Here is a 21,115-nt window from a genome sequence, read left to right on the forward strand (position 1 = left end):
GCGCCCGGCCAGATTGTGTCATTTCTTGTTGAAATAAATACATTTTGAATTATCTGTTCATTTAGTTCCTTTTAAATTCTCTGACTCTGGGCTGGGCGCAGTGGCTTATGCCTGTAACCCCAGCACTTTAGGTGGCCGAGGTGGGCAGACCACTTGGGAGGCTGAGGCAGGAGAATCGCTTGAAACTGGGAGGTGGAAGCTGCAGTGAGCTGAGATTGCACCATTGCACTCCAGCCTGGGTGACAGAGCAAGACTCTTGTCTCTAAATAAATAAATAAATAAATAAATTCTATGACTCTGGATTTTCCCAAGTTTATGTTTTTAGTGTTTTGTCAATTTAGTGAATGTCTTTTAATACATAGAAAATGTTGCTGACCGTGCCAAAGGAATAAGAGAGTAGAATGATTTAAGATGACTCTGGCCTTGATCTGGGAAGTTTTTCTTGTTTAGAGATAAGTTTTAAATACACAGGAACCTATCAATTAATCTCTGTATTTCTCCCTTCTATTTTACTTAAAAAGGTCTGGACTTTGATCATCTACAGTTCTATCCGGTGATGAACACTTGTGTTTAGGGTTGGTGCATACTGGACAAGATCCACTGAACTTTTATTGAGGATAGTGTGATTATGAGGTACCACAGCTGGATTTGTAGCACATTTTCTGGCCCCGTGCATTTCCTTCCACAATAGAATGGGAGTAGATACAAGAGTGAGGTGGGGACTGCATTGACGTGGAGTTTGAAAAAGCTCCCTTTTAGAAAGCCTTCCTTCCCAGCACTTTGGGAGGCCGAGGCGGGCAGATCACAAGGTCAGGAGTTCTAGACCAGCCTGGCCAACATGGTGAAACCCCGCTTCTACTAAAAATACAAAAATTAGCTGGGCATGATGGTGTGTGCCTGTAGCCCCAGCTACTTGGTAGGCTGAGGCAGAAGAATCACTTGAACCCAGAGGCAGAGGGAGGTTGCAGTGAGCCAAGATCATGTCACTGCACTCCAGCCTAAGCGACAGAGTGAGGCTCTGTCTCAAAAAAAAAATAATAATAATGTAAGCAGAAAGCCTTCCTTTCATCCCTTTCATCTCTGTCCTAATACCTATGTGTGTATAAAGTAATATGGATGCATATTATTCTTTTTTTTTTTTTTTGAGATGGAGTCTCACTCTGCTACCCAAGCTGGAGTGCAGTGGCACAGTCTTGGCTCACTGCAATCTGTGCCTCCCAGGTTCAAGCAATTCTCATGCCTCAGCCTTCTGAGTAGCTGGGATTACAGGCATCTGCCACCATGCCCAGTTAATTTTTTTATATTTTTAGTAGAGACAGGGTTTCACCATATTGGCCAGGCTGGTCTCAAACTCCTGACCTCAAGTGATCCGCCCATACCAGCCTCCCAAAGTGCTGGGATTACAGGTGTGAGCCACTGTGCCTGGACACATATTCTTATACCATTTAGAGCCAAAATATTTTTGTATTAGGATTAGTCTAAGCTCATAAGTTAGTTGGACTTTATAGTCAATCTAGTGTCCCCTGCCACTGAACCTGTAATGTAGCTTATAGAGGAGCTTGACTATGACATGGATTCTGTTGAATGGGAGAGCGTTTATTAGGTGGAGGAGTGAGTATCAATGTCCCACTTGGATTTAGGGACAGTTATAGGCTGTGCAACTTGAAACAACATAGCCAATGGTAAACTATGCTTGCAGAATGTGTATTGAATCTTGCTGAAGTTACATCTCTCCTTTGACACGCTTTCCAGCTTCCTTGAAACTAGCCAAAGTGGAGCTTGATGGGTAAAAATTTTGAAGTTTAGCTGGTCCCAGTGGTGCGTGCCTGTAGTCCCAGCTACTCAGGAAGCTGAGGTGGGAGGATTGCTTGAGCCCAGGAGTTCTGGGCTGTAGTGTGCTATGCTGATCAGGTGGCTGCACTAAGTTTGGCATCAATATGGTGACCTCCCGGGAGTGGGGGACCACCAGGTTGCCTAAGGTGGAGTGAACTGGCCCAGGTCGGAAACAGAGCAGGTCAAAACTCCTGTGCTGATCAGTGCTGATCCTGGTGCCTGTGAATAGCCACTGCACTCCAGCCTGGGCAACATAGCGAGACCCTGTCTCTAAAAAAAAAAAAAAAAATTGAAGTTTAGGGAGCTTGGTATTTATTCCAGAGGATTATGGTACAAGAAATAAAAGTGACTTTTATTTAAGAGGATACATCAGTTACATCTTTACTTCCTTGTTAGAGGTTTGTTCAGGTAGGACTTTTGTTACTCAAAGTGAGATTATGGGCATATTAACTTTGTGTGTTGTTTAACGTTCACATTAAACATTTAGACTTATTTGTGCCTATGCTGTCTATAATAGAAATTGGTAAATGCTTAGCCTGTGTGGGATTGGTCTTGGCATTTTAATTAGAATTTATGATACTTAAGTGTTTCTTACCTGCTGGAACTATTATTGTTACATTGTTTTGTCACATAATTAGAGTAGAAAATAATGACACTTTCTTTTTAGTCCCAGAAATCCTGGATTGAAGGAGCATTTGACAAGAGAGAATGTAGCACAGTCATACCCAGCTCAAAAAATCCTCACAGGTAAAATTTTCAATTACATTCTTTTAAAAGCAACACTACCTGGAGGACTGTTTATAGAAACTTAGGAATATGACTTGTTTAGAAGATATATCTATAAAGTTAGAATTTTTGATGTTTATTTCTTTCACTTTATAAAAATAATACATGGTTTTTGTAGAAAATCTGGGAAGAACAGGGACCTCACTCTTACTCCAGTGTCTGTGACAGTGCCTGCCACATAGTTGGCTCTTGATAAATATGTTTAAGGAATTTAACAAAGTGTAAAGAAGTTATTCTTAATGCCATCACTGTTAATATTGTCATGGATTTTATTCTACTTGATGCTTCTGTTCCTCTATATGGGGGAATAGGTGTTACAGAAATATCTAGTGTTATATCCATTTCACTGGGTTGGAATAAATTATTTACAATTTCTGAATATTGAACATTCAGAATGTTGTGAATGTTTCTTATCCCCAACTAAAATATCTGTGGCAAATAGTGACTGGTATATTTTAGTACACTGTGCTCAGATTAGACGAACAGGCAATTTCAGTTCCATTTTCCTTCCATATACTTTATTTTTATTTATTTTTATGGAATGCTTTATTAATTTGCATATCATCCTTGTGCAAGGGCCATGCTAATCTTCTCTGTATCGTCCCAATTTTAGTATGTGTGCTGCCAAAGCAAGCACCTGTAGCCTTTTGGATTGAGCAGATAATCAGCAGCAGAATGGAATGATTTGAGTTTGACTACTGAGTTCTTGACAACGCTTTGGAAGCTCTACTTGTAGAACAAAGGTCAAAAAAGCAACTAGTGAAAGATCGGGGAAGAAAGGGCTATGGAAAATTCCTCTGGGTAATTAGGTCTGTGAAATTAAGATTGAATGATATTGCTCTTGGAAAAATAAATTAAAAGGAATATAGAAGAGCAATATTTTAATTAAGGGAACCACTCTATTTTTAGATTTGTTTGTGCATCAGGCCTTATATTCCTGTAAAGTTTAGAACTCATAAGTATGTGCTTATCAAGGGTAGCATGCTAAGGTTTTTGAAATTCTAGTTCTTTGGGGACGACTGAAATAGTGTTCCTTGCCTTTGTTAAATATTTACTAGTCCCACCCTTATTGAATTACCTATGATTTGTAAGTCCTGTGATTGGAAATTCTTATTTTACCTGCTTACAAAATGTTTATAGTACGCCAAGATAACCTTGTTTTTCCCTTCATCTTTTATGACATCATGTGATGGTGACTGTAATGGAATGCAGATTGATTCAGGTGGCTCCTTTTATGTCTGTGAATAAAAAATTTTTTTTACAATAATCTTGAATCTCAAAAAGAAGTGATAAAATTACTAAGTCTTTTATCTGCCCATAGACTGAAGAAGAATATTAATGATTGTAATTTCATGAATGTTCCAAGGCATGGTATACTTTAACAAGTGAAAAAATTCTCTATCTTATGGGATTGTACATAAAAGTTAATGGATGATTATGGCTATTACTCCTATGCCAGCCTTTTTCTTAGATCCTAGTAAAATTCTCAGAATTGTAGCTTTTATGTAGTTTTCTTCATTATGGTGCATAGGAAGAAGTTGATAATTCACTATTTTAAATATCAATAAAAGTTTTTCTCATTTATTGATTCTTTTTGTAGCTCCCAATAAGAAACAAATCTGATAGACTTGATTATAACATCTTTTTCCTTCTCATTTTCAATTTATTGTCAAAAAAAAAAACTTCTGAGGAAAGGCATTCCCAAAAGTCTGGAACAGGAAGAAGTAAAAGTCCTGAATATTCATTTCTGAATAACTTAGAGTGACCCTTATTTTATGAACATTACCTTTTCTTTTATTATTTTAACTAGAACTCTCTGTTAATACTTCTTGACACACCCACACACACACCCACACACACACACACACTCGCACACACACACACTTTTTGAGACAGGATCTTGCTCTGTCACCCAGGCTGCAGTACAGTGGCATGATCTTGGCTTTCTGAAGCCTCCACCTTCTGGGCTCAAGCAATCCTCCCACCTTAGCCTCCTAAGTAGCTGGGACCACAGGCACACATCAGCACACAGGGCTACTTTTTTATAAGAGACAGAGTCTCATTATGTTGCCCAGGTTGGTCTTGGACTCCTGGACTCAAGCAATCCTCCCACCACAACCTTTCAAAATGTTGGGATAGCAGTTATAAGCCACCGTGTCTGGCCCAAAAATATAATTGGTGACCATAATGCTAACTTCTAAATCCGTAATATTTTTCTGAATCATAAAAAAGAAAGATTAATAAAGATAATTTAAAATTAATAAGGGACATTTGGCATAATTATAAATTATAATTAATAAAGATATAATAAAAAATTAATAAAATATAATAAAAAAATTAATAAAATTAATAAAATATAAAAAAATTAATAAAATATAATAAATTATAATTAATAAAGATAATTTATAATAAATAAGGGACATTTGGTATAATTATATAATTATACCAAATGTCCCTTATTTGTTAGCTTTATAAATTTTTTTTTTTTTTGAGATGGAGTCTTGCTCTTGTTGCTCAGGCTGCATGATCTCAGCTCACCGCAACCTCTGCCTCCCAGGTTCAAGCGATTCTCCTGCCTCAGCTTCCCAAGTAGCTGGAATTACAGGCATGCGCCACCACAATGACTAATTTTTTATGTTTTTAGTAGAGATGGAGTTTTTCCATGATGGTCGAGCTGGTCTTAAACTCCCGACCTCAGATGATCTGCCCACCTCTACCTCCCAAAGTGCTGGGATTACAGGCATGAACCACCATGCCCAGCCCGTATATATATTTTCTTACTTGTTTCTCAAGATAGCTGTGTTTTCTTCATAGTTTAACTATAATAATAGCTACCATTATTGTACACACTGACTTTACCAGGTACTGTAAGACACATTACGTATCATTATCTCAGATAATTATTTTAATACTCTTATGAAGCAGATATTATTTTCAGATGTAAAAACTGGGGCTTAGAGTAATTGATAAATCAATGAAATTTAAATTGAGGTATTTTGGTTCTAAACTGAATGTTGTATTAATTAGATCATAGTTGCTATGGTAATTATATGTGGTAAATGCCATAAGGGAATATTTGGAACATGATTCATGAATTTCAGCAAACCTTGATTTCTAGATCATGGAAAAGAATAGATATTTACTTTATAAGGATTAAATATGTTTTCAAATACATCAACAAACTAACAGAGGTTTTATTTCTTTAATTTAGATGTACCCCAGTATGCCAGGTCTGCCAGAATTTAATCAGGTAAGACTCAGATAAGTAAGATTCCTTTTAGCTTTTAGGCACCCTATTTACAATTCACTGGGATGGTTTCCTCACATGTTGAATGGACTCAGTAAATGGTGCATGTGATTTACCTTTCCAAGGGAAGTTTTAAAAAGATGTTTTTGATGGAGAGTGCGTATTTGAATGTAATAGACTGCTTGAATTACTGAGACATAAATTGGCTAATGGCCTTCAGCAAGAAATTCTACAAATGGAAACACTTGTGAAGCTATACATTTTATTTTTGTGATCACTTTTGGATAATGAAGATGCTGCATGCACATACAGGACTGTAATTGATGTATGACTTGCAGGTGATGTGTATGAATTCTATGCTTATAAGCAAAAACAGCTTTTTGGGCGCAGTACAAATTTTAACAGTGATTTGCATTTTAAACTATGTGACTGTTTTTACCTTTCTCTTTTGTAAGTGGAAGGAAATGAAATTTTCTTAATTCTGATCATAGCCTGAAGTTTATATAGTGGATTGAACCCAAGTTAAATTTGTTCTTGGAAAAAAACATTCGGGGCTAGGTGCAGTGATTCACACCTGTAATTCCAGCATTTTGGGAGGCCAGGGTAGGTGGATTGCTTGAGCTCTGATTTGAGACTAGTTTGGACAACATGGTAAAACCCTGTCTCAACATTCAAGAGTAAAAACAAAACAAAACAAAATTTAGCTGGATACGGTGGTGTGTGTCTGTAGACTCAGCTACTCAGAAGGCTGAGGTGAGAGGATTCCTTGAGCTCGGGAGGTCAAGGCTGAAGTGAGCTGTGATTATGCCACTGCACTCCAACCTCGGTGACAGAGTAAGACGCTGTCTCTCTCTCTCTCTCTCTCTCTCTCTCTCACACACACACACACACACACACACACACACAAACACACACAGAAACCCTCAGTTTAGCAAATCATGGGGAGAGGAAACCAGCATCCACAGATAGGGAACGAGAAGGAGAAGGAGGAGGTTGCTGGAGGAAGATTTTCTACTTGGCTGACTTGTCACTTTTTTCTTTACTTTTAGTAATTTTTTTTTTTTTGAGACAGAGTCTCACTTGGTCACCAGGTGCCAGGCGGGAGTGCAGTGGCGTGATCTTGGCTCACTGCAACCTCCACCTCCCGGGTTCAAGCGATTCTCCTGCCTCAGCCTCCCGAGTAGCTGGGACTACAGATGCATGCCACCATGCCCAGCTAAGTTTTATATTTTAGTAGAGACAGGGTTTCACTATGTTGGCCAGGATGGTCTCGATCTCTTGACCTTGTGATCCTCCTGCCTCAGCCTCCCAAAGTGCTGGGATTACAGGCATGAGCCACCTTGCCCAGCCTACTTTTAGTAATTTTTAAAAATTTTGCTATTAGGTTGGTGCAAAAGTAATCGAGGTATTTGCTGTTGAAAGTAATGGTGAAAACCACAATTAGTTTTGCACAGACCTAATAAAATGCAAAGCTAAATAAGTTCTGATTAATTACTTTTGCACAACCCTAATGAAATGCAAAGCAAAATAGTTCCTATTATATTCTTCGGAAACTCTCCTTGTCAATGTCCTCCGAAACCTGAACCCCACAACTTTCAGAGATAACTAATATGAAAATACTGGAAAAGCATCTACTTTTATACCATCCGGAAATTAAAAATGATTACAAACTAGTCATTTTGCACCTAGCTGGGACTACTTTTATTTTTTTGATAGGGAGAGCCAAATGTCCAGTTATTGAGCAGTCTCTCCTAGTCTCATTCATTTCTGATGCTGTCTGTGTTATATATCACATTTCCACCTGTCTATGGCTTTGTTTCTGAGCTTTTCTTTCTATAGTTTTGATCTACTTCTACTCTTGTCAAATGCCACTCTGTTTCATTATGATATTTTTGTAAAATATATCTTGATATCTGATAGGGCAAATTTCCTATGCTTTCTTTATCTTTTAAAAAAATTGTTTTTACTTTTCAAAATACTTTTACTCATTTAGGCAAATTTTGTTTTATTAAAAGAAAATTTTAGCCAAATGTGGTAGGCACATGCTGATAGTCCTAGCCACTCAGGACCCTGTCCAAAAAGAAAAAGGAAAACATTTTATTTAAAATAGTATGTTTTAAAAAGCAGTTCCACCACATTGCAACACCACTCCTATTCAATATAGTATTGGTAGTTCTAACTAGAGCAATTAGGCAAGAAAAAGAAATAAAGGGCATTCAATTAGGAAAAGAAGAAGTCAAATTGTCCCTATTTAGGGATGACATGATCATATATTTAGAAGACTCCATTGTCTCAGCCCAGAACCTCCTTAAGCTGATAAGCAACTTTGGCATAGTCTCTGGATACAAAATCAATGTGCAGAAATCACAAGCATTCCTATTCACCAACAACATACAATCAGAGAGACAAATCATGAATGAACTCCCATTTATAATTGCTATGAAGAGAATAAAATACCTAGGAATACAACTAACATAGGATATAAAAGATCTCTTCAAGGAGAACTACAAACCACTGATCAAAAAAATGAGAGGACACATACAGATGGAAAAACATTCCATGCTCATGGTTGGGAAGAATCAATATTGTGAAAATGGCCATACTGCCCAAAGTAATTTATAGATTCAGTGCTTTCCCCATCAGGCTACCATTGACCTTTTTCAAAGAACTGGAAAAAACCACTTTAGGCCTGGTGCGGTAGCTCATGCCTGTAATCCCAGCACTTTGGGAGGCCGAGGTGCATGGATTATGAGGCCAGAAGTTCTAGATCAGCCTGGCCAACATAGTGAAACCCTGTCTCAAAACAAAACAAAACAAAACAATTTAAGCTTCATATGGAACCAAAAGAGAGCCCACATAGTCAACACAATCTTAAGCAAAAAGAGCAAAGCTGGAGGCATCATGCTACCTGACTTCAAACTATACTATAAGGCTACAGTAATCAAAACAGCATGGTACTCGTACCAAAACAGAGATGTAGACCAATGGAACAGAACAGAGGCCTTGGAAGCAATGCCACACATCTACTATCTGATCTTTGACAAACTGGACAAAAACAAGCAATGGGGAAAGGATTCCCTGTTTGATAAATGCTGTTGGGAAAACTGGCTAGCCATGTGCAGAAAGCAGAAACTGGACCCCTTCCTTATACCTTATACAAAAATTTACTCCAGATAGATTAAAGATTTAAACATAAGAACTAACACCGTAAAAACCCTAGTAGAAAACCTAGGCAACACCATTCAGGACATAGGCACAGGCAAGGACTTCATGACTAAAACACCACAAGCAACAGCAACAAAAGCCAAAATAGACAAATGAGATCTAACTAAAACTTAAGAGCTTCCACACAGCAAAAGAAACAATCATTAGAGTAAACTGACAACCAACAGAATGGGAAAACATTTTTGCAATCTACCCATCTGACAAAGGGCTAATATCCAGAATCTACAAGGAACTAAAGCAGATTGACAAGAAAAAAACAAACAAACCCATTCAAAAGTGGGCAAAGGATATGAACAGACACTTTTCAAGAAGACATTTATGAGGCCAACAAACATAAAAAAATGCTCATCATCACTGGTGATTAGAGAAATGCAAATCAAAACCACATTGAGATACCATCTCATACCAGTTAGAATGGTGATCATTAAAAAATCTGGAGACAACAGATGCTGGAGAGGATGTGGAGAAAAAGGAACACTTTTACACTGTTGGTGGGAGTGTAAATTAGTTTAACCATTGTGGAAGACAGTGTGGTGATTCCTCAGGGATCTAGAAATAGAAATTTCATTTGACCCAGCAATCCCATTATTGGGTATATACCCAAAGGATTATAAATTGTTCTATTATAAAGACACATGCAGACATATGTTCATTGTGGTGCTGCTTTCGATAGCAAAGACCTGGAACCAACCCAAATGCCCATCAATGATAGACTGGGCAAAGAAAATGTGGCACATATACACCATGGAATAATATGCAGCCATTAAAAATGACGAGTTTGTCTCCTTTGTAGAGGCATGGATGAATCTAGAAACCATCATTCTCAGCAAACTGACACAGGAACAGAAAACCAAACATTGCATGTTTTCACTGATAGGCGGGTGATGAACAGTGAGAACACTTGGGTACAAGGAAGGGAACAACACTCACTGGGCTAGTGGAGGGAAGGGAAGGGGAGGGACAGCAGAGGGCAAGGAGGGTGGGGAGGGATAACACTGGGACAAATGCCTGATGTAGGCGACAGGGCGGGGCAGGGGGATGGAGACAGCAAAGCTCCGTGGCATGTATCTACCTATGCAACAATCCTGCAGGATGCAGGATGTGCACATGTACCCCAGAGCCCAAAGTACAATTAAAAAAATAATTCTAATTTTTAAAGGCAAGGTCTGCTCTGTCTCCTAGGCTGAAGTGCACTGTTACAATCATAGCTCATTGCAATCTCAAACTCTTGGGCTCAAGTCATCCCCACTCCTCAGCCTCCTAGTAGCTAGGACTACAGGCATGCACCACTGTGCGTGGCTAATTTTTTGGTTTTTACTTTTTATAGAGATAGGTTCTTGCTATGTTGCTCACGCTGTTTTAGAACTCCTGGCCTCAAGCCATCCTCCTGCTTCGGCCTCCCAAAGTGCTGGGAGCCAATGTACCTGAACTATGTTGTAGTACTTTAAAATAATCCTAAACCTCCTTGTCAATAAGTGATTTTATAATATACTTTTTTTTTTTTGAGAGAGTCTCACTCTGTCATCCAGGCTGGAGTGTAGTGGTGCAATCTTGGCTCATTGCAGCCTCTGCCTCCCACAAGCACAAGCAATTCTCATGCTTCAGCCTCCTGAGTAGCTGGGATTACAGGTGGATGCCACTATACCTGGCTAATTTTTGTATTTTTAGCAGAGACAGGGTTTTATCATGCTGACCAGGGTGATCTCGACCTCCTGACCTCAAATAATCTGTCCACCTCAGCCTCCCAAAGTGCTGGGATTATGGGCATAAGCCACCACACCCATCTGATATAATATAAATTTTAGAATCCCGTTGTCATCTTCCCTGAAAAATCTTTTTAGGATTTTGATGTCTCTTCTTTCCTTTTAAATTTATTTTATTTTTTGTTTTTAACATGGTATGAAATGCTCTAAGTGATGGGTATTTTACTGAATTTATAAAACAATCTGGGAGGGAATTGACATTTTTTTTACCCTGCTCCTGGAATTGACATTTATTTAAAGTGGGATTTTAGAACTTTTTGGTGATACATACTTTGAGACTTCAAAAGTTGGGACTAAAGGGGCAAACATGAATATACATTTTTTGATTTTGGAGATCTGTTTCTTCTATGGGACCTTGCTACCGTTTAATGAACTGGCAAAAAAAAAAAGCCAAATCAAATAGATAATTAGACTAAAAATATACTTAACTGCACTAAAGAACTGTCCTATGAAAGCATAATGCATTATCTCTCCAGATGTGGTTACCTCAATTTATGTTCTGTGTAGAAAAAGCCAGGCAGATGAATTATTGTTTGCCTTGTATTTGAACAGATGCTGTTTCATTTCGAAGGGTGACCCTTGTTTCAAAAGATGGTCAGATGACCACCATTCTCACTAATAGATTATGATTATGTATATTCTCTACATTTGGGATTACTGTGCCTCCTTTTACATTAAGAACCCTTCCATATGGAAGCCCAATATTCTTACTTTTCTTTTCTTTTCTTTTTTTTTTTTTGAGTTTTGCTCTTGTTAACCAGACTAAAGTACAATGGTGTGATCTCAGCTCATGGCAACCTCTGCCTCGTAGGTTCAAGCAATTCTCCTGCCTCAGCTTCCCAGGAAACTGGGATTACAGGCATGTGCTACCTCACCCAGATGATTTTTGTATTTTTAGTGAAGACAGGGCTTCACCATCTTGGCCAGGCTGGTCCCAAACTCCTGACCTCATGTGATCCACCCATCTTGGCCTCCCAAAGTGCTGGGATTACAGGTGTGAGCCACTGTGCCTGGCCTTATGTTGCTTTTTACATACAATGAAGTTTCCATCACCTGTGTTTGTTCTGGTTCTTTTTTTTTTTTTTTTGAGACAAAGTTTCCCTCTGTTGCCCAGGCTGGAGTGTAGTGGCCCAATCTTAGCTCACTGTAGTTTCCACCTCCTGGGTTCAATACAAGATTCTCCTGCTTCAGCCTCCCGAGTAACTGGGATTACAGGCATGTGTCACCATGTGCAACTGATTTTTGTACTTTCAGTAGAGAAGAGGTTTCATCATGTTGACCAGGCTGGTCTTGAACTCCTGACCTCAAGTGATCTGCCTTCTCTCCACCTCCCAAAGTGCTGGGATTACAGGCTTGAGCCACCATGCTTGGCTCTGTTCTAGTTCTCTGAAGAGACTGTGAGCTGTAGACACTCTGTTTCCCCTATAACTTCTCACCACTTGCTACCTGGACATGCCGCTCAGTACAGTAGCTGCACAGTAATTATCCTTCTTCTACTGATCAGCTCTTTCAGAGGGGTTCTGGACAGTGAGCATCGCCACAGGTTCTCAGTTACACAATGAAAGGAAAGGAAAGGAAAGGTATTAGAGACCATCTTGTCCAACCAATTCTTACATTACTGCAGTTGAAGAAATAGAGGCTTTGGGAGAATAGAGATTTGCACGATGTTGGCCATCTCCTAGTCCAGTGCTTTTGCTCCAGGACACATCGCTTCCTAGGTGCTTCCTGGCTGTGGCCTAGGCTGCTGCATTTTAGCTTTTGTTTTTGGGTAGCACTGCTTGTCAGCTATACCCACTGTTCTATAGCCAGGATTTTAGTCATCTAGAGCTGCCATAACAAAATATCACAGACTAGGTAGCTTAAACAACAGAAATGCATTTCTCACAGTCGAAGATCAAGTTGTTGGCAGGATTGGTTTCTCTTGTGGTCTTTCTCCTTGGCTTGCAGATGGCCACCTTCTTATTGTGTGTTCATATAAGAATGTGGTTTTTCTCTTTGTGCACATATCCTTGGGCTCTCTCCCTCTTCTATGGACATCATTTCTATCAAATTAGTCCTCCACTCTTATGGCTGAATTTAACTTAATTTTTTTTTTTTTTTAGATGGAGTTTCTCTCTTGTTGCCTTGGCTGAAGTGCAATGGTACAATCTCAGCTTGCTGCAACCTCCGCCTCCTGGGTTCAAGTGACTCTCCTGCCTCAGCCTCCCGAGTAGCTGGGATTATAGGCACCTGCCACCACACCTGGCTTATTTTTTGTATTTTTAGTAGAGACAAGGTTTCACCTCTTTGGCCAGGCTGGTCTCAAACTCCTGACCTCGGGTGATCCACCCCCCTGCCCCGCCTCAGCCTCCCAAAGTGTTTGGATTATAGGTGTGAGCCACTGCGCCCTGCCAAATTTAACTTAACTTTAAGGAGGTAATTAATACAGCCATATTAGAGGTCAGGACTTCAGCACATGAATTTTATCAGAACATGATTCAGTCCATAATGGCTAGCCACCTTTCTCCACCATGTGCTCGAATGTATTTGTCTCTGTTGTCTCTTTGGACATTTTGGAAATTGAGCTCTTATCCTGTCTACATTTCTTTACATTTTTTTCTTCTCACTAGATATATTTGTCATCAGATAAGCAGATATGTAAAAGTTAAATATAACATTTACTAATGTATACTGCACATTACATAGTCCATGGAATTAATTGTACATCAGAACACAGACACTGAAATTTAGAATGAAAAGTTGTCAGTAATATTAACTATTTCAGGCAGGGCATTGCAGGTGTTACTATCTCACTAGAGACAGGGTGGTTAGTGGGGAACTGTGGACCAGGATGCAATTTTTAATAAAAGAAGTTTTAGAAATTTGGAAGCAGTAGTCCCCACTTTACTGACATTTTACTTTTCATTGTTTCGATTTCTTGTGGGCCAAATATATTAAATAGAAAATCCCAGATAAAAACAATTTATAGGTTTAAATTGCATGCCATTCTGAGTAGCATGATAAAATCTCTTGCCGTTTGCTTTGTCCAACCCAGGACATGAATCATTCCTTTGTCCAGCCTAGCCATGCTACAGACACTCCCCACCCGTTAGTGGCTTAGTAGCTGTCAGGTTTATCAGATTGACTGTCGAGGTATTGCAGTACTTGGATCCAAGTAACCCTTAGTTTACTTCATAATGACTCCAAAGTGCAAGAGTAGTGATGCAGGCAATTTGGACATGCCAAAGAAGAGTCATAAAGCGCGTTCTTTAAGTGAAAAGGTGAAAGTTCTCAGCTTAAAAAAGTAAGAAGAAAAGTTAGCTGAGGTTGCTAACATCTGTGGTACAAACCCATCTTCTATCCATGAAACTGTGAAGAAGGAAAAAGAAATTCATGCTAGTTTTACTACTGCACCTTCAGTTGCAAAATTATGGTCACAGGGCCGTAATTCTGATAAGTACTTAGTTAAGATGAAAAAGCCATTGCATTTACGGGTGGAAGACATGAACAGAAACCTGTTCTGATTGACAGCAATTAGGTTTGGTACTATCAGAGGTTTTGGGCACCCACTGGAGGTCTTGGAACATATGCCCTGAATATAAGGGAGAACTATTACTACATATATATTTTTTTCTTGAGATGGGCTTCATAATTTTATTATTTATTTATTTTCCAATGTTCCTGAGTGTAGGCTTCATAACTTTAATCAGAGACACAAAGTTACTATGGCCCTTAAAATCAAGAATGACAATGGTTTGGAGTATACTTTGTTTTTGACTATATATCTATATATATAGCAGTGGGGGGTTGTATACCAACTTTAGTGACACTAATGTTAGTAAGTTCTGATAACCTACTACCATCGGACCAGCCTAGTTTTGACAATATTGAATGCAAATTAACACCTTAAAATAATGATTAAAAATCTCAACACTTTGGGAGATCAAGGCAGAAAGATTACTGGAGCCCAGGAGTTCAAGACCAGCTTGGGCGAAGTGGCAAAACTCAAACTTAGCTGGGGATGATTGATAGCCTGTGCCTGTAGTTGCAGCTCCACAGGATGCTGAGGTGGGAGGATTCACTGGGCACGGAAGTCAAGGCTGCAGTGGGCCATGATCACACCACTGCACTCTAGCCTGGGTGACAGAATGAGACCTTGTCTCAAAAAGTAAAAATTTTAAAAAGTGAGAATGTTAATACTAATAATAATTCAAAGAAAAATTTTGTTGCAAGAGAAATGTGTCCTTGCTGAAATTTGCCATTGTCAGCCATTTTCGGTTAAAACTTGATGTTGGGTGCATAGTAGCACCTAATTGTGAAAAGACAGTTGTTGGCTTGCACAGCACCTCATCTGTATACCCAAGATAGGAAAGGAATAATGTTATGGTAGATAGTGCATGGAGCCATTTGTTGTTTGTAGACCCATGGGATCGGTGACTAGGCTGTTTAGAACTTCTAGATAAGCCCAGGTCTGAAGATTTTAATAGATGAAGATAATTTTTTAGAAGTGTGCATCCCAGCACTTTGGGAGGCTGAATCCCAGCACTTTGGGAGGCTGAAGTGACTGTAATCCCAGTACTTTGGGAGGCTGAAGTGAGTGGATCACCTGAGGTCAGGAGTTCAAGACCAGCCTGGGCAACATGGTGAAACCCCATCTCTACTAAAAATACAAAAAAGTTAGCTGGGTGTGATGATGCACCCTGTACTCCCAGCTATTTGGGAGGCTGAGAGAGGAAAATTGCTTGTACCTGGGAAGTGGAGGTTGCAGTGATCAGAGATCACACCACTGCATTCGAGCCTGGGCAACAGAGTGAGATTCTTCTCAAAAAAAAAAAAAAAATTCTAAAATATAGATAAGAAACATGTTTTTAGTTTTTAAAGTTCTTGCTATACTTATCTAATTCTCATTTAAAAATTTGTTACTGTAGGTGTGGTGGCTCACATCTGTATTCCCAGCACTTTGGGAGGCCAAGGCAGGTGGATCATGAGGTCAAGAGATCAAGACCATCCTGGCCAACACAGTGAAACCCCGTCTCTACTAAAATACAAAAATTAGCTGAGTGTGGTGGCGCATGCTTGTAGTCCCAGCTGCTCAGGAGGCTGAGGCAGGAGAATTGCTTGAAGCTGGGAGGTGGAGTTTGCAGTGAGCCAAAATTGCACCACCATACTCCAGCCTGCTACTGGCAAAAGAGCGAGAGACTCTGTTTAAAAAAAAAAGAATTTGTTACTGTAGTTCATACCAGAAAACAATATAATTGTTTTAAATGACAATTAGGTATGGCAAGAACTTTAAAATGATATAATAGGGCTCTTGTTGCAAAAGAGGTACATAAATGTAGAAGTATAAATTTCCCTTTAATAAGAGAATGTGCTTTAATTATAGGGGAAAAAAATTTGCATCTAAATGTCTATTCAGATACTGGACCATAAATTGACTTGTTTGTATTGACAAGAAAGCTAAAGAAAACAGAAATTTAATATCCAGGCAGCTAAGGCCAACACTTATCTGTTGATTAACCTAGGTGAGGTAAAAGTCACAGTAGGAACTGTACTCAATTATTTATAATAAATGACAAATTTTCTCTGCTTCTTGATATTAATTTTAAATAAATAAGAACTCTCTTGATGTCTAATTGATTTCCTAGAGAGGCTCTCTTTATTTATTTTTTACTTAAATATTTTTTCAAATCATCCATCCCAAAATGTCAGAGAGGCTCTTTTTACTCATCTAAGTTATAACTCCTGCCCTCTTTATTTGTATTTTTGTTAGTTTTATTCAACATGTTGTAGATCATGCATAACATGATAAATTATTTTTACTTTTGTTATTGTTTTGAGACAGAGTCTTGCTCTGTTGCCCAGGCTGGAGTGCAGGGGTATAGTTTCAGCTCACTGCAACCTCTGCCTTCCAGGCTCTAGTGATTCTCTTGCCTCCTGAATAGCTGGGTTTCCAGACTTGCACCACCACATGGGGCTAGTTTCGTATTTTTCTGTAGAGACAGTTTTGTTGTGTTGCCCAGGCTGGTCATGAACTCTTGGTCTCAAGCAATCCTCCCACCTCAGCCTCTCAACCTGCTAGGATTATAGGCATGAGCCACTACACTTGGCCTGTTTATCTTTTTGTGATTGGCTTCTTTTAATTAGCATAATGTCTTCAAGGTTTTTCCATGTTGTAGCATATGTCAGAATTTCCTTCCTTTTTAAGGCTGAATTATATGCCATGGTATTTATATACCACATTTTGTTTGTCTGCTCCTCCACTGATAGATATTTGAGTTGCTTTCACTTTGTGGATATTCAGAATAATGCTGCTATGATCATGAATATGCAAGAGATTTTTGGTACAGGCTTACCTCATTTTATTGTGTGTTACTTTACTGCGCTTAACTGACATTGCATTTTTTTTATAATTTAAAGGTTTGTGGGAATCTTGGATCAAGCAAGTCTATCTGTCATTTTTCCAATGGCACATGCTCATTTCTTGTCTCTGCATCACATTTTAATGATTCTTGCAATGAGGATATTTCAACTTTTTCATTTCATCATTGTTCTATCAGTTACGACATTTTAAATCGGTGATCTTTGATGTCACTATTGTAATTGTTTTGGAGTGTCATGAACTGCACCCATGTAAGAGGGGGCAAACGATTGATAAATGTTATGTGTTCTGACTACTCCACTGACCGATCCTGTCTCTCTCCCTCTCCTTGCACCTCCCTCTATCTGGAGATGCAACAATGTTGAAATTAGGCCAATTAATAATCCTGCAATGACCACTTAGTGAAGTAAAGTGAAGAGTCTCACATATCTCAATTTAAATCAAAAGCTAGAAATAATTAAGCTTAGTGAGGAAGGCATGTTGAAAGCTGAGATAGGTTGAAAGCTAGGCCTCTTGTGCCAAACAGCCAAGTTGTGAATGCAAAGGAAAGGTTATTGATTGATAAGTTATAAGTGCTACTCTAGTGAACACACAAATGATTAAAAAAAAAATCAGCCTTATTGCTGATATGAAGAAAGTTTGAGTGGTCTGATAGAAGATCAAACCAGCCACAGCATTCCCGTAAATGAAAGCCAAATCCAGAGCAAGGTCCTAACTCTTTTCAATCTATGAAGACTGAGAGAGGTGAAAAAGCTTCAAAATAAAAGTTTGAAGCTAGCTGATGTTGGTTCATGAGGTTTAAAGAAAGAAGCTGTCTCTGTAACATAAAAGTTCAGGGTGAAGCCAAAGCTGCTAATGGAGAAGCTGCATCAAGTTATTCAGAAGATCTAGCTAAGATCACTGAGGTACCTATACTAAACAAAGATTTTCAATGTAGACAAACAGCTTTATGTTGGAAGAAGATGCCATCTAAGACTTTCATAGCTAGAGAGAAGTCAGTGTCTGGCTTCAGAGCTTCAAAGGACACGTTGACTCTCTTGTCAGGAGACAATTGGAGGTTTGTGGGAACCTTGGATCAAGCAAGTCTATCAGCATCATTGCTGGTGACTTTATGTTAAAGCCGGCTCTCATTTACCATGCCAAAATTTTAGGTCCCTTAAGAATTATACTAAATTTACTGTGCCCTATAAATGGAACAACAAAGCCAGAATGTCAGTATTTCCGTTTATGGTATGGTTAACTGAATATTTTAAGGCCACTGTTGAGATATAATGCTTTAAAAAAAATTCCTTTCAACATATTTCTGCTCGTTGACCATGGACCTGGTCACCCACGAGCTCTTATGGAAATATTACAAGGAGATGAATGTTATTTTCATGCCTGCTAATACAACATCCATTCTGTAGCCAAGGGATCAAGAAATAATTTTGAATTTCAACTCTTATTATTTTAAGAAATAATTTTGTATGGCTTTAGCTGCTGTAGATAGTGGTTCCTCTGATGGATCTGGACAAAGTAAATTGAAAACCTTCTAGAACAGATTCACCATTCTAGAAGCCATTAAAAACTTTTTTTTTTGGTGCCATTAAGAACATTTGTGGTTCATGGGAGGAGGTCAAAATGGCAACATTAGTGAGAGTTTTGGAGAAGCTGATCCCAACTTTCATGAATGGCAGCTTTGAGGGGTTTAAGACTCCAGTGGAGGGATTCACTGGAGAAGGTGCTGGAGATAGCAAGAGACCTAGGATTAAAACTGGAGTTTGAAGGGTGTGACTGAATCTCATTATAAAACTTGATTAGATGAGGAGTTGCTTTTTATGGATGAACAAAGAAAATGGTTTCTTGAAATGGAATCTACTGGTGAAGATCCTATAACCATTGTAGAAATGACAAGAAAGGATTTAGAATATGACATACACTTAGTTGATAAAACAGTGGCAGAGTTTGAGAATATTCACTCAAATATTGAAAGAAGTTCCACTGTGGGTGAAATGCTATCAAACAGCATAACATGTTACAGAGAAATCTTTTGTGAAAGGAAGAGCCAATCAATGTGGCAAATTTCATTGTTATCTTATTTTAAGACATAGCCACAGCCACCTTAACCTTCAGTAACCACCATTCTGATCAGTTAGCAACCATCAACATTGAGACAAGACCTTTCACCAGCACATAGATTACAACTCACTGAAGGCTCAGATGGTTGATAGCATTTTTTAGAAATAAATTATTTTAATTAAGGTATGTACATTGTTATTCAGGCATAATGCTATTGAACACTTACTAGATTACAGTATGGTGTCAGCATAACTTTTATATGCATTGGGAAACCAAACTATTTGTGTGACTAGCTTTATTGCCATATTCATTTTATTGCAGTGGACTGGAACCAAAGTTTCAGTATTTCCAAGGTATGCCTACATTTAAAAAAAAATTCCCCAAATTATCCTAATGTGCAGCCAAGGGAGAGAACCACTAATAGTGTTTCTAAACTTAGAAGGCAGTCCTATGTTAGAAATCTAACATAAATCTTATGAAGTTTTAAGACATACTATATGGGATCTATACATTACTCTAGAAAAAGGAAGGAACATTGCATCTATTTTCTATTTTGAAGTAAGTTTTTTTTTTTTTTTTGTCTTGAATTTAAGGTGTTACTGTGGTCGACTGATTGGAGATCATGCTGGGATAGATTATGCCTGGACCATCTCAGCTGCTAAGGGCAAAGAAAGTGAACAATGGTCTGTTGAAAAGCACACAAAGAAAAGCCCGACAGATACTTTTGGCACGATTAATTTCCAAGATGGAGAGCACACCTACCACGCCAAGGTTTGCTAATAATCCAAATTGTTTTGCTGATTTCACACAGAGGGTAACTTCCAAATGTGTCTTCCAAATTGTATTTCCAAGTATAGATAATGGGATGCTGGTTTTATTGCAGAAATAATCCATGATATTGACTCTCTTGAGACAAATTGCTTGATCCTCTTTCCTTTATGTCTGAAGGGCATTGTACCTTTCCTTGGTGTGGTGTGGTCAGCTCTTTATTTGAGTGACCTCTTACTTTCAGGAAGTTTGTACTTATGCAGAAGAGAATGGCTTATTGCCCTGGGAACAATTGTCAATCCACTGCTTTATTGATTCTTAAGGAATGCAGAAAAGTTATTACCAAGGAGCAGGCTTTAGTTGCTCCTAAATGAACAATGACCATAAAAATTACCAGTAATTTGCCTCTGTTCTGTCTCCCAAGTTTTGTGAGAGCCTCTTCTCATGAAGACTTTGGGGGAATTTCTCTCTGCACCCACTGGATGATAGTATTTCAGCTTTTAGGTTTCCCCATTCCCAAAAATGGCAATTTTGCATGTGATTGCATAGTATTGACAGGTTAGCTATTCCTTAGGTGTTTTCTCTTGAGTATATTAACCACCTGCTGCTCTATTAGAGGCAGCTTTCTCTGGAGCAACTGCAGGTAGAGCCCACCTCAGGAAAGCTCTGAGTCAGCCCTTCCCTGGAGTGTGACCATCAGCTGGCTAGATCTGAAGTGCCAGTTTCTAATAGTTCAATCCTAAAAAACTTTCATAATACAGTTCTATAATAATCTATATCAACAGTTATAAGTCCTTGCCTTTACCCTTGTTGATGTTTCTAGTTGACAGAAAAATTGCCTTCATCCTCATCTCCAATTTTTCTTGAAAGCTAATTCTCATAGAATTCTGTGTGTAATTTTCCCTTGTTTTACTTTTCCTTTTTTTGCCTTTATGTTTTATTTATTTATTTTTTTGAGATGGAGTCTTGCTCTGTCTCCAGGCTGGAGTACAGTGGTATGATCTCAGCTCACAGCAACCTCTGCCTCCTGGGTTCAAGTGTCTGTCTCACCTCAGCCTCCCAAGTAGAGGGATTGCA

At 38.7% G+C, this 21,115-nt stretch overlaps 1 protein-coding gene and 1 non-coding gene across 18 annotated transcripts in view; one reads left to right on the forward strand and one right to left on the reverse strand.

Moving 5' to 3' along the window:
- The window catches only part of TRPM6 (transient receptor potential cation channel subfamily M member 6), a 164,448-nt gene that overhangs the window by 26,942 nt on the left and 116,391 nt on the right, over positions 1-21,115 (forward strand). For 15 of the 17 annotated variants that reach the window (XM_035302229.3, XM_035302237.3, XM_035302254.3 and 12 more), the window contains exons 2-4: positions 2,501-2,580; positions 5,831-5,869; positions 19,864-20,041. In XM_035302229.3, coding sequence (XP_035158120.3) covers positions 2,501-2,580; positions 5,831-5,869; positions 19,864-20,041 — 297 coding nt within the window. Of the gene's footprint in view, positions 1-2,500; positions 2,581-5,830; positions 5,870-19,863; positions 20,042-21,115 lie in introns of those variants that run through there. The other 2 variants (XM_078366432.1, XM_078366435.1) reach the window with 1 other exon arrangement.
- LOC118148089 (U6 spliceosomal RNA) lies at positions 3,150-3,256 on the reverse strand. Its single transcript, XR_004734884.1, has one exon. It is a non-coding gene; the product is annotated as a U6 spliceosomal RNA (small nuclear RNA).

This window comes from Callithrix jacchus, chromosome 1 (assembly GCF_049354715.1).
Source record: "Callithrix jacchus isolate 240 chromosome 1, calJac240_pri, whole genome shotgun sequence".
Taxonomy (NCBI): domain Eukaryota; kingdom Metazoa; phylum Chordata; class Mammalia; order Primates; family Cebidae; genus Callithrix; species Callithrix jacchus.